Below are 17,721 nucleotides of genomic sequence, written 5' to 3'. Positions count from 1 at the left end.
GTCGTAGAAGTAGTTTTCACATACAAACTTTATATGTCTGAACTCAGAATCAAAGATGCTTCCTAAAAATGACAAGGTCGCTGTGGTAGAATGTTTAATTTTGATTGTTGATTTTCTGCTTTTATCAGAGTACCATCAGGTAGACTGATTTCAGTTGTGTCCATGGAAACAGGATAATTAGGGAAATCGTTCTTCTTGCAAAGCATGTAAACGTTTTAATCCAACTATTATATTAACCTGACTGTTCACAACAATGTGAGATAAATAAATAACCGTACTCATTGATCACTGAATTGAATGCACTTTTTTATTTTTATTTTACCTTTATTTATCCAGGTTTTTCCTCATTGAGATAACATCTCTTTTCCAAGAGAGACCTGGTCCAATAGCAGCAGAGGGAACAATGTTTCAGACAAAACAACTCACATACACTAACACAACATTAAACACAACTATAAACACACATACAGTACAACACTAACACAACATTAAACACAACTATAAACACACATACACTAACACAACATTAAACACAACTATAAACACACATACAGTAACACAACATTAAACACACATACAGTACAACACTAACACAACATTAAACACACATACAGTACAACACTAACACAACATTAAACACAACTATAAACACACATACAGTACAACACTAACACAACATTAAACACACATACAGTACAACACTAACACAACATTAAACACAACATTAAACACACATACAGTACAACAAAAGCATTTTACGTTAAAAACACGAAAGTCTTGACTAAACACAGTTGTCCTAAAGACAGTTCCACTCTTCTATAATATAAACATCGATCAAGTGTTTAAACTCCACCAATGATACTAGATCATCACATTTTAAAATGTTCAGTAGAGAATTCCAGGACCACGGAGCTGAGTAACTAAAACTATTTCTACCATGACCTGGTCTAATTCTTGGTAACTGTTATAAAGCAAATCAGAATGGGACCGTAATTGATATTTATTTATCGACCTGACTAAAAAAAGAACAGAGATAAAATTGCATTTTACCCAATATGGCCTTATAAATCAGTGTATACCAGCGTTTAAGCCGACGCAAGGGTCAATGACGACCAGCCAACAGTGCTGTAGAGATCACGATGATGTGTTAGATTGGTAATGAATCTGAGGGCTGCATGGTACACTGAATCAAATGCTCTCAGGGTAGTGGCTGAGGCCTGCATATATATATATATATATATATATATATATACACTGCTCAAAAAAATAAAGGGAACACTTAAACAACACATCCTAGATCTGAATGAAAGAAATAATCTTATTAAATACTTTTTTCTTTACATAGTTGAATGTGCTGACAACAAAATCACACAAAAATTATTAATGGAAATCCAATTTATCAACCCATGGAGGTCTGGATTTGGAGTCACACTCAAAATTAAAGTGGAAAACCACATTACAGGCTGATCCAACTTTGATGTAATGTCCTTAAAACAAGTCAAAATGAGGCTCAGTAGTGTGTGTGGCCTCCACGTGCCTGTATGACCTCCCTACAACGCCTGGGCATGCTCCTGATGAGGTGGCGGATGGTCTCCTGAGGGATCTCCTCCCAGACCTGGACTAAAGCATCCGCCAACTCCTGGACAGTCTGTGGTGCAACGTGGCGTTGGTGGATGGAGCGAGACATGATGTCCCAGATGTGCTCAATTGGATTCAGGTCTGGGGCGGCCAGTCCATAGCATCAATGCCTTCCTCTTGCAGGAACTGCTGACACACTTCAGCCACATGAGGTCTAGCATTGTCTTGCATTAGGAGGAACCCAGGGCCAACCGCACCAGCATATGGTCTCACAAGGGGTCTGAGGATCTCATCTCGGTACCTAATGGCAGTCAGGCTACCTCTGGCGAGCGCATGGAGGGCTGTGCGGCACACCAAAGAAATGCCACCCCACACCATGACTGACCCACCACCAAACCGGTCATGCTGGAGGATGTTGCGGGCAGCAGAACGTTCTCCACGGCGTCTCCAGACTCTGTCACGTCTGTCACGTGCTCAGTGTGAACCTGCTTTCATCTGTGAAGAGCACAGGGCGCCAGTGGCGAATTTGCCAATCTTGGTGTTCTCTGGCAAATGCCAAACGTCCTGCACGGTGTTGGGCTGTAAGCACAACCCCCACCTGTGGACGTTGGGCCCTCATACCACCCTCATGAAGTCTGTTTCTGACCATTTGAGCAGACACATGCACATTTGTGGCCTGCTGGAGGTCATTTTGCAGGGCTCTGGCAGTGCTCCTCCTGCTCCTCCTTGCACAAAGGCGGAGGTAGTGGTCTTGTTGCTGGGTTGTTGCCCTCCTACGGCCTCCTCCACGTCTCCTGATGTACTGGCCTGTCTCCTGGTAGCGCCTCCATGCTCTGGACACTACGCTGACAGACACAGCAAACCTTCTTGCCACAGCTCGCATTGATGTGCCTTCCTGGATGAGCTGCACTACCTGAGCCACTTGTGTGGGTTGTAGACTCCGTCTCATGCTACCACTAGAGTGAAAGCACCGCCAGCATTCAAAAGTGACCAAAACATCAGCCAGGAAGCATAGGAACTGAGAAGTGGTCTGTGGTCCCCACCTGCAGAACCACTCCTTTATTGGGGGTGTCTTGCTAATTGCCTATAATTTCCACCTGTTGTCTATTCCATTTGCACAACAGCATGTGACATTTATTGTCAATCAGTGTTGCTTCCTAAGTGGACAGTTTGATTTCACAGAAGTGTGATTGACTTGGAGTTACATTGTGTCGTTTAAGTGTTCCCTTTATTTTTTGGATCTGTGATATAATATATATATATATATATAGCCTAGCTCTGTGATATATATCCGAGCTCTGTGATGTTGACACTACTTGGTACATTGAAGACATACGGGTTAATATGCTAAAGGATCGATACTAAACCTGTTGTTGAACAGAGAGTCTGCTTGGCCTATAGGAACCTAGTGGTTAGAGCGTTGGGCCAGTAACCCGAAGGTAGATCGAATCCCAGAGCTGACAAGGTACAAATCTGTTGTTTTTCCCCTGAACAAGGCAGTTAACTCACTGTCCCTAGGCCGTCATTATAAATAAGAAATTTGTTCTTAACTGACTTGCCTAGTTAAATCAAGGTATAAAAATAGGTCAGTACTGCTTTTTGACCCAAAGAGAGGGGGGGGGTGATGCATTGACATCAAGAATTAAATCCATTCCTTCCCTTTCACTGTCAACTGACCAACCCTATTTTCACTCGTCTCCCAGGTCGACCTATGTTAAAGAAAAAGGTACTGAAAATGGAAGTGAAAACAGGGCCTTGTCTGTAGGCCTAAAAACAATGCCATGAAATTGTGTACGATGTCATTACAACAAGTTAGACTAGTTGTTAAGAGCAATGGGCCAGTAACGGAAAGGTTGCTGGTTCAAATCCCCAAGCCGACTAGGTGGAAAAACCTGCTGCCTCTTTTTTCTCCAAATATAACGATGGTCATTATGGCCAAACAGTTCAATTTTTTGTTTCATCAGACCAGAGGACATTTCTCCAAAAAGTACGATCTTTGTCCCCATGTGCAGTTGCAAACCTTAGTCTGGCTTTTTTATGGTGGTTTTGGGGCAGTGGCTTCTTCCTTGCTGAGCGGCCTTTCAGGATATGTCGATATAGGACTTGTTTTACTGTGGATATAGATACTTTTGTACCCGTTTCCTCCAGCATCTTCACAAGGTCCTTTGCTGTTGTTCAGGGATTGATTTGCGCTTTTCACACCAAAGTACATTCATCTCTAGGAGACAGAACGCGTCTCCTTCCTGAGCGGTATGACGGCTGCTTGGTCCCATGGTGTTTATACTTGCGTATTATTGTTTGTTCAGATGAGCGTGGTACCTTCAGGCGTTTGGAAATTGCTCCCAAGGGTGAACCAGACATGTGGAGGTCTACAATTATTTGGCAGATTTTTCTTTTGATTTTCCCATGATGTCAAGCAAAGAGGCACTGAGTTTGAAGATAGGCCTTAAAATACATCCACAGGTACACCTCCAATTGACTCAAATGATGTCAATTAACCTATCAGAAGCTTCTAAAGCCATGACATCATTTTCTGGAATTTTCCAAGCTGTTTAAAGGCACAGTCAACTTAGTGTATGTAAACTTCTGACCCACTCGAATTGTGATACAGTGAATTATAAGGGAAATAATCTGTCTGTAAATAATTGTTGGAAAAATGACTTGTGTCATGCACAAAGTAGATGTCCTAACCGACTTGCCAAAACTATAGTTTGTTAACAAGACATTTGTGGAGTGGTTGAAAAACGAGTTTGAATGACTCCAACCTGAGTGTATGTAAACTTCCCACTTCAACTGTATGTAATGTGTCATTAAACCAGGTGCTGTGTGTGTGTGTGTGTGTGTGTGTGTGTGTGTGTGTGTGTGTGTGTGTGTGTGTGTCCTCCAGCTGAACTCCCTCCACCCTACACAGCCATCGCCAGTCCCGACCCAGGGGGGGTACCTGTCATCAACTGCCGGGTGTGCCAGTCTCTCATTAACCTGGATGGCAAGCTGCATCAGCACGTGGTGAAGTGCACCGTGTGCAACGAGGCCACGGTAAGACTCAGCATGCAGACTCAGCATGCAGACTGATGATGATTCTACTGCTTAGTCAATTCTCAACCTACTGCTGCTTCGCCTCTCTCTCTGTGTCTCTGTGTCTCTGTGTCTCTGTGTCTGTCTGTCTGTCTGTCTGTCTGTCTGTCTGTCTGTCTGTCTGTCTGTCTGTCTCTGTCTGTCTGTCTCTGTCTCTCTGTTCTCTGTCTCTCTGTCTCTGTCTCTCTGTCTCTCTGTCTGTCTCTCTGTCTGTCTCTCTCTCTCAGCACCATCATTCTACCTTAAGGCCAGTGTTAGGTCATCAGATCAGAGACTAGGAGAGGATCCACACTGTAGTGACATCACCATCAGAGACTAGGAGAGGATCCACACTGTAGTGACATCACCATCAGAGACTAGGAGAGGATCCACACTGTAGTGACATCACCATCAGAGACTAGGAGAGGATCCACACTGTAGTGACATCACCATCAGAGACTAGGAGAGGATCCACACTGTAGTGACATCACCATCAGAGACTAGGAGAGGATCCACACTGTAGTGACATCACCATCAGAGACTAGGAGAGGATCCACACTGTAGTGACATCACCATCGGAGACTAGGAGAGGATCCTCACTGTAGTGACATCACCATCGGAGACTAGGAGAGGATCCACACTGTAGTGACATCACCATCGGAGACTAGGAGAGGATCCACACTGTAGTGACATCACCATCAGAGACTAGGAGAGGGATTTTAACTCGACATCCTTCAGTTTCCACTATGATGGTTGTTCTGTGAGCCCACAGTGGACACACACACACACACACACACACACACACACACGTTGAATGACAGGGAGCTAATGTGTCTGTCTGTCAGTAGAGCTGGGTACATTTAACACCCTATCCTTCCACCAGGCCCGTACGGTTCTGCTCAAAGTAGCATACTATGTAGGGAATAAGGTGCTGTTTGGGATGTGGACTTAGAAACCCGATGGGAGAGTGGTAGAGCTATCCTAAAGACCTGGATGTGACCTGTCGTATTAAATGGATGTGGATTTAGAAACCCGATGGGAGAGTGGTAGAGCTATCCTAAAGACCTGGATGTGACCTGTCGTATTAAATGGATGTGGATTTAGAAACCCGATGGGAGAGTGGTAGAGCTATCCTAAAGACCTGGATGTGACCTGTCGTATTAAATGGATGTGGATTTAGAAACCCGATGGGAGAGTGGTAGAGCTATCCTAAAGACCTGGATGTGACCTGTCGTATTAAATGGATGTGGATTTAGAAACCCGATGGGAGGGTGGTAGAGCTATCCTAAAGACCTGGATGTGACCTGTCGTATTAAATGGATGTGGATTTAGAAACCCGATGGGAGGGTGGTAGAGCTATCCTAAAGACCTGGATGTGACCTGTCGTATTAAATGGATGTGGATTTAGAAACCCGATGGGAGAGTGGTAGAGCTATCCTAAAGACCTGGATGTGACCTGTCGTATTAAATGGATGTGGATTTAGAAACCCGATAGGAGAGTGGTAGAGCTATCCTAAAGACCTGGATGTGACCTGTCGTATTAAATGGATGTGGATTTAGAAACCCGATAGGAGAGTGGTAGAGCTATCCTAAAGACCTGGATGTGACCTGTCGTATTAAATGGATGTGGATTTAGAAACCCGATGGGAGAGTGGTAGAGCTATCCTAAAGACCTGGATGTGACCTGTCGTATTAAATGGATGTGGATTTAGAAACCCGATGGGAGAGTGGTAGAGCTATCCTAAAGACCTGGATGTGACCTGTCGTATTAAATGGATGTGGATTTAGAAACCCGATGGGAGGGTGGGAGAGCTACATTCTGTATTCCTCCATGGATCTGATTCTAACCACATTGGGTCTTTCTGGTCTCATTTCATGGCTAAGTAAAGTTTGATCCAGCTGCGGTGTAAATACACGTTCACAAGTCTAGCTTAGCTTCAAATTGATTTACTCTTAGTCCTGTGTCGTAACAGTGTAATAACATGGGTTATTAACGTGCCATACGAATGTAGTAACTCCTCTACACCGGCATAGTCATGAAGTTTAGCTGGGTTTTGTTCTTACACGAGTGGAGTAAAAATTGTAGCCCTTGTTAAAGCAGACAGATGTTGCGAGCTCAAATTCTGTTTTCACGTATCACCAAGTGAAGTGAAAACAAATTGCAAGTGCGGTGGTCAGTCTAGTTTCACGCGGCTATAGAGATCGTTCCTTCTTTCTTCTACTACCCACAGTTCCGCAGCAGTTGATGTCTGACAGCCAGAAGTTTCCCAATGCCTCAGTCGTCTCAGCTGAGAGGGATCAAATAGTGAGTCAGTCGACCCGTGCGTGTCGAGGCTGACCCGTCATCGAGAGGGTGTTAGTAGCAGTCGCACTGCCACGCTCTGCTCTGTCTAGACTCAACCAGGGCTTGTAGTAATACCTGAATCCGGGGCCATGACTCTGCAAAATGACCAACTAATTGGAATGTAATTGGGTGTGTCCCCTGTGAATGAGAGTGTTTGTAACGAGACTCTGTAATGAGAGTTGGGAAGCAAGTCCAGGGAGTGAGTGTTTTAATAAAATAAATGGAACATAATACAGAAGCAAGAAACACTAACAGGCCATGAAACACTGACAGCCCATGAAACACTAACAGACCATGAAACACTAACAGGCCATGAAACACTAACAGGCCATGAAACACTAACAGACCATGAAACACTAACAGGCCATGAAACACTAACAGCCCATGAAACACTAACAGACCATGAAACACTGACAGCCCATGAAACACTAACAGACCATGAAACACTAACAGACCATGAAACACTAACAGACCATGAAACACTAACAGACCATGAAACACTAACAGGCCATGAAACACTAACAGGCCATGAAACACTAACAGGCCATGAAACACTAACAGCACACAGACCATGAAACACTAACAGACCATGAAACACTAACAGACCATGAAACACTAACAGACCATGAAACACTAACACGCCATGAAACACTAACAGACCATGAAACACTAACAGCCCATGAAACACTAACAGACCATGAAACACTAACAGACCATGAAACACTAACAGACCATGAAACACTAACAGGCCATGAAACACTATCAGGCCATGAAACACTAACAGACCATTAAACACTAACAGCACACAGACCATGAAACACTAACAGGCCATGAAACACTAACCGCACACAGACCTGAAACACTAACAGACCATGAAACACTATCAGGCCACGAAACACTAACAGGCCATGAAACACTAACAGCACACAGACCATGAAACACTGACAGCCCATGAAACACTAACAGACCATGAAACACTAACAGCCCATGAAACACTAACAGCACACAGCCCATGAAACACTGACAGCCCATGAAACACTAACAGACCCTGAAACACTAACAGACCATGAAACACTAACAGGCCATGAAACACTAACAGACCCTGAAACACTAACAGACCTCGAAACACTAACAGGCCATGAAACACTATCAGGCCATGAAACACTAACAGACCCTGAAACACTAACAGACCCTGAAACACTAACAGACCCTGAAACACTAACAGACCCTGAAACACTAACAGACCCTGAAACACTAACAGACCTCGAAACACTAACAGACCATGAAACACTAACAGACCATGAAACACTAACAGACCACAGACCTGAAACACTAACAGACCCTGAAACACTAACAGACCCTGAAACACTAACAGGCCATGAAACACTAACAGACCATGAAACACTAACAGACCACAGACCTGAAACACTAACAGCCCATAGAAACACTAACAGACCATGAAACAGAGACGCCTGGGAAGGAACCAAAGGGAGTGACATATATATATATATATATCCCTCCCACCATCGTTACACACACCTGCACGGCGTCAGACTCACCTGGACTATATATATATATATATATATATATATATATATATATATATATAGGGAAGGTACTCAGGGAAGTGATGGAGTCCAGGTGAGTCTGACGCCGCGCAGGTGTGTGTAACGATGGTGTGTGCCATAACGAGCAGCCTGGTGACCTAGAGTCCGGAGAGGGATTACACGTGACAGTGTTATTGTGATTTTTATTATGTAATTTCACTAGCAATGAAATGATGCTTTAAATAAGAGCCAGATGTTAGAAATACAGACTGTGTACTTTACAGAGAGGATTCAATAGCAAAACTGGTTTAAAATGGATTTAAATGTAGTTAAAAGTGGTTTCTTTCTTTCAGCCCATCAAAAACCCACCGACTGGGAAGAAGTATGTTCGGTGTCCCTGTAACTGTCTCCTCATCTGCAAAGACTCATCTAGGAGGATAGGATGCCCCAGACCCAACTGGTAGGTGATAGGATGCCCCAGACCCAACTGGTAGGTGATAGGATGTCCCAGACCCAACTGGTAGGTGATTGGATGTCCCAGACCCAACTGGTAGGTGATAGGATGCCCCAGACCCAACTGGTAGGTGATAGGATGTCCCAGACCCAACTGGTAGGTGATAGGATGTCCCAGACCCAACTGGTAGGTGATAGGATGCCCCAGACCCAACTGGTAGGTGATAGGATGTCCCAGACCCAACTGGTAGGTGATAGGATGCCCCAGACCCAACTGGTAGGTGATAGGATGTCCCAGACCCAACTGGTAGGTGATAGGATGACCCAGACCCAACTGGTAGGTGATAGGATGTCCCAGACCCAACTGGTAGGTGATAGGATGTCCCAGACCCAACTGGTAGGTGACAGGATGTCCCAGACCCAACTGGTAGGTGATAGGATGTCCCAGACCCAACTGGTAGGTGATAGGATGTCCCAGACCCAACTGGTAGGTGATAGGATGTCCCAGACCCAACTGGTAGGTGATAGGATGTCCCAGACCCAACTGGTAGGTGATAGGATGTCCCAGACCCAACTGGTAGGTGATAGGATGTCCCAGACCCAACTGGTAGGTGATAGGATGTCCCAGACCCAACTGGTAGGTGATAGGATGTCCCAGACCCAACTGGTAGGTGATAGGATGTCCCAGACCCAACTGGTAGGTGATAGGATGTCCACAGCAGCCCCAGGAATGCATACAGTGCACACAGGGTTTCTGGTCCAGTAGGTAAGTCCTTGCTGGTCTAGACTCCAGTAGGTAAATCCTTGCTGGTCAAGACTCCAGTAGGTAAATCCTTGCTGGTCCAGAGTCCAGTAGGTAAATCCTTGCTGGTCCAGAGTCCAGTAGGTAAATCCTTGCTGGTCGAGACTCCAGTAGGTAAATCCTTTCTGGTCGAGACTCCAGTAGGTAAATCCTTGCTGGTCCAGAGTCCAGTAGATAAATCCTTGCTGGTCCGGAGTCCAGTAGGTAAATCATTGCTGGTCCAGAGTCCAGTAGGTAAATCATTGCTGGTCCAGAGTCCAGTAGGTAAATCCTTGCTGGTCCAGAGTCCAGTAGGTAAATCCTTGCTGGTCTAGAGTCCAGTAGGTAAATCCTTGCTGGTCTAGAGTCCAGTAGGTAAATCATTGCTGGTCCGGAGTCCAGTAGGTAAATCATTGCTGGTCCAGAGTCCAGTAGGTAAATCCTTGCTGGTCCAGAGTCCAGTAGGTAAATCCTTGCTGGTCTAGAGTCCAGTAGGTAAATCCTTGCTGGTCGAGAGTCCAGTAGGTAAATCCTTGCTGGTCGAGAGTCCAGTAGGTAAATCCTTGCTGGTCGAGAGTCCAGTAGGTAAATCCTTGCTGGTCCAGAGTCCAGTAGGTAAATCCTTGCTGGTCCAGAGTCCAGTAGGTAAATCCTTGCTGGTCCAGAGTCCAGTAGGTAAATCCTTGCTGGTCCAGAGTCCAGTAGGAGGAAAAGTAAAATCCTGATAGTTTTTCAAAACAGCCTGATGGATGTTCTTCCATACGGAAATGTTCAATACCATGAATCCAATAACAAACTGACAATCAGTAACCAACTTACCTGGGAAACATGGGTAAACAAAATGATCCATCACTAATGTATGGTAACCCCTCCCCCTCTCTGTGCCCCACCCCCACAGCAGACGCATCATCAACCTGAGCTCTGTGATGGTGATTCCAGAGGAGCAGCCGGCCCAGCCAGCCCTGCCAGTCCAGCCTGAGGGCACGAGGGTGGTCTGTGGCCACTGTGGAAACGCCTTCCTCGTATGTGGCCAATCAGTGTGCCCTCTGAACAGCAGTCAGCACCTTCTGGCCTATCAGAGACTAGCCTGTATTCATAAAGCGTCTCAGAGTGGAAGTGCTGGTCTAGGATCAGGTCTCCCTTGTCCATTCCCATATAATCGAAAAGGCAAAACAGCACTCCTGCACTGAGACGCTTAATACATTTGTTGTGCAGTCTTGCCAACGACAGTGATCGTAGGAGTTTGGCAAGACGGCACAAACAGATCTGGGATCAGGCTAATAAGACAAAGACTGTGTGTGTGGTTCTCAGTGTTTGACTTGGGATGTCTTTTTTTTTCAAGTTGGTCCATTCACAGAAATTCCCAAATGACAATATGCTATAGAGACAGACCTCTGATTAATCACTGTTAAGGGTTCATACACATTTTAACACATGGAATTTCATGACTTTTCCATGACTTATCGTGACTTTTCCATGACTTATTGTGACTTTTCCATGACTTATCGTGACTTTTCCATTAACTTATCGTGACTTTTCCATGACTTACAGTTGAAGTCGGAAGTTTATATACACCTTAGCCAAATACGTTTAAACTCAGTTTTTCACAATTCCTGACATTTAACCCCTGTGCGGCCTCCATCCCGTATGCGGGACGGACATCCAGCGAAAAATCCTATCGCCATTAGCATAACAAAATGTAATACTTTTTTTTTTTCAATTTTTTTCTCAAATTATATCGTTTTATAGATACACCTCTCCTGAATCGAACCACGTTGTCCGATTTCAGAAAGGCTTTACAGCAAAAGCAAAACATTCGATTATGTTAGAGGAGTATATTGTAAAAGTAGCCACATATCCATTTTCCGACCAACCACATGCATCACAAATAACCAAAAAACAGCTAAATGCAGCACTAACCTTTGACAATCTTCATGACACCCCTAGGACATCATGTTACACAATACATGCTTTTGTTCGATAAAGTTCATATTTATATATAAAAACAGCATTTTACATCGGTGCGTAACGTTGACTAACTATTTTCCCTCAAATGCATCCGATGAAACAGCGCTACAATTTACTAAATTACTATTCGAAAACATTTTAAAAATGTAATATTGTCATTCTAAGATTTATAGATGAATATCTCTTGAAAGCGCCTGTAATGCCAGATTTAAAAATAACTTTACTGGGTAATCACACTTTGCGATAAAAGGGGATGCGATACTCAGAACAATAGGCTAGCAATAGCAATAGGCTAGCCATCTTGGAACAATCGCATATCAAATCTAGTCTTGTATACTATTGTCAATAATCCCTTACCTTTGATTATCTTCATCCTTAGGCACTTCCAGGAATCCCAGGTCCACAACAAATGTATTTTCGTTCGAAAAAGTTCATCCTTTATGTTCCATTAGCTTGTTGTTGTTAGCGCGTTCTGAAGGCTGCACCAAAAGTTCCGACGTGCGCGGGGCTACTCTTTCAACAAAATGCATTTTTTTCTTATTTAGGTTCGTTCAAACATGTCAAACGTTGTATAACATAAATCTTTAGGGCCTTTTTCAACCAGAGCTCCAATAAGATTCGAGGGGAACGATTGCATTGTCTTTCAAAACGTTTCGAAAGGGGAGGGTAGCCAGGGGCGCCGGCGTCATAATGGTGATGGCCCTCCCCATGTGACCACGTTCCACAGCGTGTCATTCTGTCAGTTTTCACAGTAGGAGACTCAAATCACTTTGTAAAGACTGGGGACATCTAGTGGAAGCAATAGGAAGTGCTCAATGAACCATAGCTCACGGTGTGATTAATAGGCAACGTGATGAAGTTGAGTTCGCAATTCAGAATTCCACTTCCTGTTTCGATCTGTCTCGGGGTTTTGACTGCCATATGAGTTCTGTTATACTCACAGACACCATTCAAACAGTTTTAGAAACTGTAGGGTGTTTCCTATCCACAAGTATTAATTATATGCATATCCTAGCTTCTGAGTTTGAGTAGTAGGCCGTTTAAAATGGGCACGAATTTCTTTCAAAATGCGCTGTGGTGCCCCCTATCCTAGGCGACCGTCAAGAGGTTAATCCAGGTAAAAATTCCCTGTCTTAGGTCAGTTAGTATCACCACTTTATTTTAAGAATGTGAAATGTCAGAATAATAGTAGAGAGATTGATTTATTTCAGCTTTTATTTATTTCATCACATTCCCAGTGGGTCTGATGTTTGCATACACTCAATTAGTATTTAGTAGCATTGCCTTTAAATTGTTTAACTTGGGTCAAACGTTTCGGGTAGCCTTCCACAAGCTTCCCACTATAAGTTGGGTGAATTTTGGCCCAATCCTCCTGACAGAGCTGGTGTAACTGAGTCAGGTTTGTAGGCCTCCTTGCTCGCACACGCTTTTTCAGTTCTGTCCACAAATTTTCAATAGGATTGAGGTCAGGGCTTTGTGATGGCCACTCCAATACCTTGACCCTGTTGTCCTTAAGCCATTTTGCCACAACTTTGGAAGTATGCTTGGGGTCATTGTCCATTTGGAAGACCCATTTGCGACCAAGCTTTAACTTCCTGACTGATGTCTTCAGATGTTGCTTCAATATATCCACATAATTTTCCATCCTCATGATGCCATCTATTTTGTGAAGTGCACCAGTCCCTCCTGCAGCAAAGCACCCCACAACATGATGCTGCCACCCCCATGCTTCACGGTTGGGATGGTGTTCTTCGGCTTACAAGCTTCCCCCTTTTCCTCCTAACATAACGATGGTCATTATGGCCAAACAGTTCTATTTTTGTTTCATCAGACCAGAGGACATTTCTCCAAAAAGTACGATTTTTGTTCCCATGTGCAGTTGCAAACCGTAGTCTGGCTTTTTTATGGTGGTTTTGGAGCAGTGGCTTCTTCCTTGCCGAGCGGCCTTTCAGGTTATGTCGATATAGGACTCGTTTTACTGTGGATATAGATATTTTTGTACCTGTTTCCTCCAGCATCTTCACAAGGTCCTTTGCTGTTGTTCTGGGATTGATTTGCACTTTTCACCCCAAAGTACGTTCATCTCCAGGTGACAGAACAAGTCTCCTTCCTGAGCGGTATGACGGCTGCGTGGTCCCATGGTGTTTATACTTGCGTACTATTGTTTGTACAGATGAAGGTGGTACCTTCAGATGTTTGGAAATTGCTCCCAAGGATGAACCAGACTTGTTGAGGTCTACAATGTTTTGAGGTCTTGGTTGATTTCCTTTTGATTTCCCCATGATGTCAAACAAAGAGGCACTGAGTTTGAAGGTAGGCCTCTGTAAATAATTGTTGGAAAAATTACTTGTGTCATGCACAAAGTAGATATCCTAACCGACTTGCCAAAACTATAGTTTGTTAACAAGAAATGTGTGGAGTGGTTGAAAAATGAGTTTTAATGACTCCAACCTGAGTGTATGTAAACTTCCGACTTCAACTGTATCATGACTTTGAACCACATTTCCACGACCAATAATCGGCATCTCTATATAGCCTACGTGAAGAAGTCAGTGTAAATGTGGTATTGACAGGAGAAGTCTACTGGTCTCTGGGTCACATGTAGGCCTACTATCTCCTGCCATTGTGCCCTCGATCAAGACACTTAACCTCCCATAAAGTGAAATAACTACAGTGTTATGCTACTGTATAAAACACGTGGTCAACCCTCAGTCTGGTGAGTTACTGGGTGTAAAGGCTTTTCATCAAGCCCTGATATACACCAGAGTCCTCTTATCAAAGTCCTGTTGAGGCTACAGTGGTGTATTAGACCAGGGCTGATGGCTGCAGTGGTGTATTAGACCAGGGCTGATGGCTACAGTGGTGAATTAGACCAGGGCTGATGGCTACAGTGGTGTATTAGACCAGGGCAGATGGCTACAGTGGTGTATTAGACCAGGGCTGATGGCTGCAGTGGTGTATTAGACCAGGGCTGATGGCTGCAGTGGTGTATTAGACCAGGGCTGATGGCTACAGTGGTGAATTAGACCAGGGCTGATGGCTACAGTGGTGAATTAGACCAGGGCTGATGGCTACAGTGGTGTATTAGACCAGGGCTGATGGCTGCAGTGGTGTATTAGACCAGGGCTGATGGCTACAGTGGTGTATTAGACCAGGGCTGATGGCTGCAGTGGTGTATTAGACCAGGGCTGATGGCTACAGTGGTGTATTAGACCAGGGCTGATGGCTACAGTGGTGTATTAGACCAGGGCTGATATTGAGGCTACAGTGGTGTATTAGACCAGGGCTGATGGCTACAGTGGTGAATTAGACCAGGGCTGATGGCTACAGTGGTGAATTAGACCAGGGCTGATGGCTACAGTGGTGAATTAGACCAGGGCTGATGGCTGCAGTGGTGAATTAGACCAGGGCTGATGGCTACAGTGGTGTATTAGACCAGGGCTGATATTGAGGCTACAGTGGTGTATTAGACCAGGGCTGATGGCTACAGTGGTGAATTAGACCAGGGCTGATGGCTACAGTGGTGTATTAGACCAGGGCTGATGGCTGCAGTGGTGTATTAGACCAGGGCTGATGGCTACAGTGGTGTATTAGACCAGGGCTGATGGCTACAGTGGTGAATTAGACCAGGGCTGATGGCTACAGTGGTGTATTAGACCAGGGCTGATGGCTACAGTGGTGAATTAGACCAGGGCTGATGGCTACAGTGGTGAATTAGACCAGGGCTGATGGCTACAGTGGTGTATTAGACCAGGGCTGATGGCTACAGTGGTGTATTAGGCCAGGGCTGATGGCTACAGTGGTGTATTAGACCAGGGCTGATGGCTACAGTGGTGAATTAGACAAGGGCTGATGGCTACAGTGGTGTATTAGACCAGGGCTGATGGCTACAGTGGTGTATTAGACCAGGGCTGATGTTGAGGCTACAGTGGTGTATTAGACCAGGGCTGATGGCTACATTGGTGTATTAGACCAGGGCTGATGTTGAGGCTACAGTGGTGTATTAGACCAGGGCTGATGGCTGCAGTGGTGTATTAGACCAGGGCTGATGGCTACATTGGTGTATTAGACCAGGGCTGATGGCTACAGTGGTGAATTAGACCAGGGCTGATATTGAGACTATTCTTTAGTCTATTAGACTATTCTTAAAATATATATATTTTTTTATTGTTGTTCTGAATTACATAGCCTTCTGGTTTAGCAGAGGGAATCCCAGCTTTCCCATAACAGCGTCAGTGGAAAGGTGACAGTGAGTCCGCGACATTAATGCTTAGCTCAACGGTTAACTAGCAACGTTTTGAATTGGCTGTTTAGTTAGCCTGTCTTTATTGTAGAGATTAGCTGCTGCTGAAATGTCTCAATCGCCAACAGTCTACTGGTGTTAGCGAACACTGGATTCACGTACGCTGGATTCACGTACGCTGGATTCACAGACTAGTGTGGAACAAGCTTGAACAAAGCAGAATTAAAATATGAATACACTCTCATTTACATTTTAGTCATTTTAGCAGACGCTCTTATCCAGAGCGACTTACAGTAGTGAATGCGTACATTTCATACATTTTTTTCCCGTACTGGTCCCCCCCCCGTGGGAATCGAACCCACAACCCTGGCGTTGCAAACACCACGCTCTACCAACTGAGCTACACGGGACCTCTCCATTGCTATTCAATACAGATCCCAGCTACATTCCACTTTGATCAACCATTTTGTTTTGGTTTTTTCCACTGTGTGTGAATCTGGGCCACTTTGTTTCATTAAAGGAGACGCAGTTCCTCAACAGTTGGAGGTGTCGGTACGGCCACAGTCCATAAGGAGTATGAAGTGATGTATTGATCCCCAGGCTGCACCCCAAATGGCACCCTATTCCCTATATAGTGCACTACTTTAGACCAGAGCCCTATAGCACCCTATTCCCTATATAGTGCACTACTTTAGACCAGAGCCCTATGGCACCCTATTCCCTATATAGTGCACTACTTTAGACCAGAGCCCTATGGCACCCTATTCCCTACATAGTGCACTACTTTAGACCAGAGCCCTATGGAACCCTATTCCCTATATAGTGCACTACTTTAGACCAGAGTCCTATGGCACCCTATTCCCTATAGAGTGCACTACTTTAGACCAGAACCCTATGGCACCCTATACCCTATATAGTGCACTACTTTAGACCAGAGCCCTATAGAACCCTATTCCCTATATAGTGCACTACTTTAGTCCAGAACCCATAGGGTGCCATTTGGGACGTAGCCTACCTACAGTAGCAGTACCCTGGCGTGTTGTTAAAGGTTGTTGCCGTTATGCGTCTTGGTGTCTAGGGTAACGAGGACTCTGCCACGCCACCTTCTGATCTGGCTCTCAACGACAACACCTCTACAGACCAGGTCTCTATGAGCTGGGGGTTTCCACGGCGACCTTGGGGCTTTTATTCACTTCATAACAACCTTCAACTAACCCCTTAATCAACTCAAATCGATGAGCAACATGAAATGAATTATACTTAAAACTAACGTCAGGTCCCTTAATCGTGACAACCTACACCAGCATCACGGACAACAAAAAGAAAGATGGAGGTTTGATTGATGGGGATCATTGACTGGACCTTCGGTAGTCATTACTTGATTGTAGAGTAGAACTGAATAATGTGTTTGAATTAATAATGTGTTTGTATTAACCTGAGAGAGAGAGAGAGAGAGAGAGGTGTATTCTCTGTTCTCTCTAACAGCTGCTTGTCTTTTCCTCTGCAGTGGATGGAGCTCAGATTTAACACGCTCGCAAAATGTCCTCACTGCAAAAAAATGTAAGTCCCTCAAAACTACAAATCATTGAAAGATGCTGAACCAGGTTATGTCCGAGACCATTCAACGTTCTCTCTGTTGGATGCTTGCTGATTGGAGTTTACCCAGACTCCACTAGGGCCATTTCAGCAGCTGATTTGTGGTGGTTCTCAGCTTTTGTAGACTCTACCAGGACCTGATTGGTGACGCACTTTT

General features: G+C 44.6%; 1 protein-coding gene across 2 annotated transcripts in view; it reads left to right on the top strand.

Annotated features, from left to right (window-relative positions):
* Nucleotides 1-17,721, top strand: part of LOC106570754 (type 2 phosphatidylinositol 4,5-bisphosphate 4-phosphatase) — a 33,618-nt gene that overhangs the window by 8,380 nt on the left and 7,517 nt on the right. The window contains exons 2-6 of one of the 2 annotated variants that reach the window (XM_014143240.2): nucleotides 4,466-4,614; nucleotides 8,877-8,983; nucleotides 10,656-10,779; nucleotides 17,047-17,112; nucleotides 17,476-17,528. In XM_014143240.2, the coding sequence (XP_013998715.1) occupies nucleotides 4,466-4,614; nucleotides 8,877-8,983; nucleotides 10,656-10,779; nucleotides 17,047-17,112; nucleotides 17,476-17,528 (499 nt within the window). The remainder of the gene's footprint in view (nucleotides 1-4,465; nucleotides 4,615-8,876; nucleotides 8,984-10,655; nucleotides 10,780-17,046; nucleotides 17,113-17,475; nucleotides 17,529-17,721) is intronic. The other variant, XM_014143241.2, reaches the window with a different exon arrangement.

This window comes from Salmo salar, chromosome ssa14, assembly GCF_905237065.1.
Source record: "Salmo salar chromosome ssa14, Ssal_v3.1, whole genome shotgun sequence".
NCBI classification, from domain to species: Eukaryota; Metazoa; Chordata; class Actinopteri; order Salmoniformes; family Salmonidae; genus Salmo; species Salmo salar.
The sequence above is the reverse complement of the archived record's forward strand: the minus strand, read 5'-3'. Positions and strand labels throughout refer to the sequence as shown.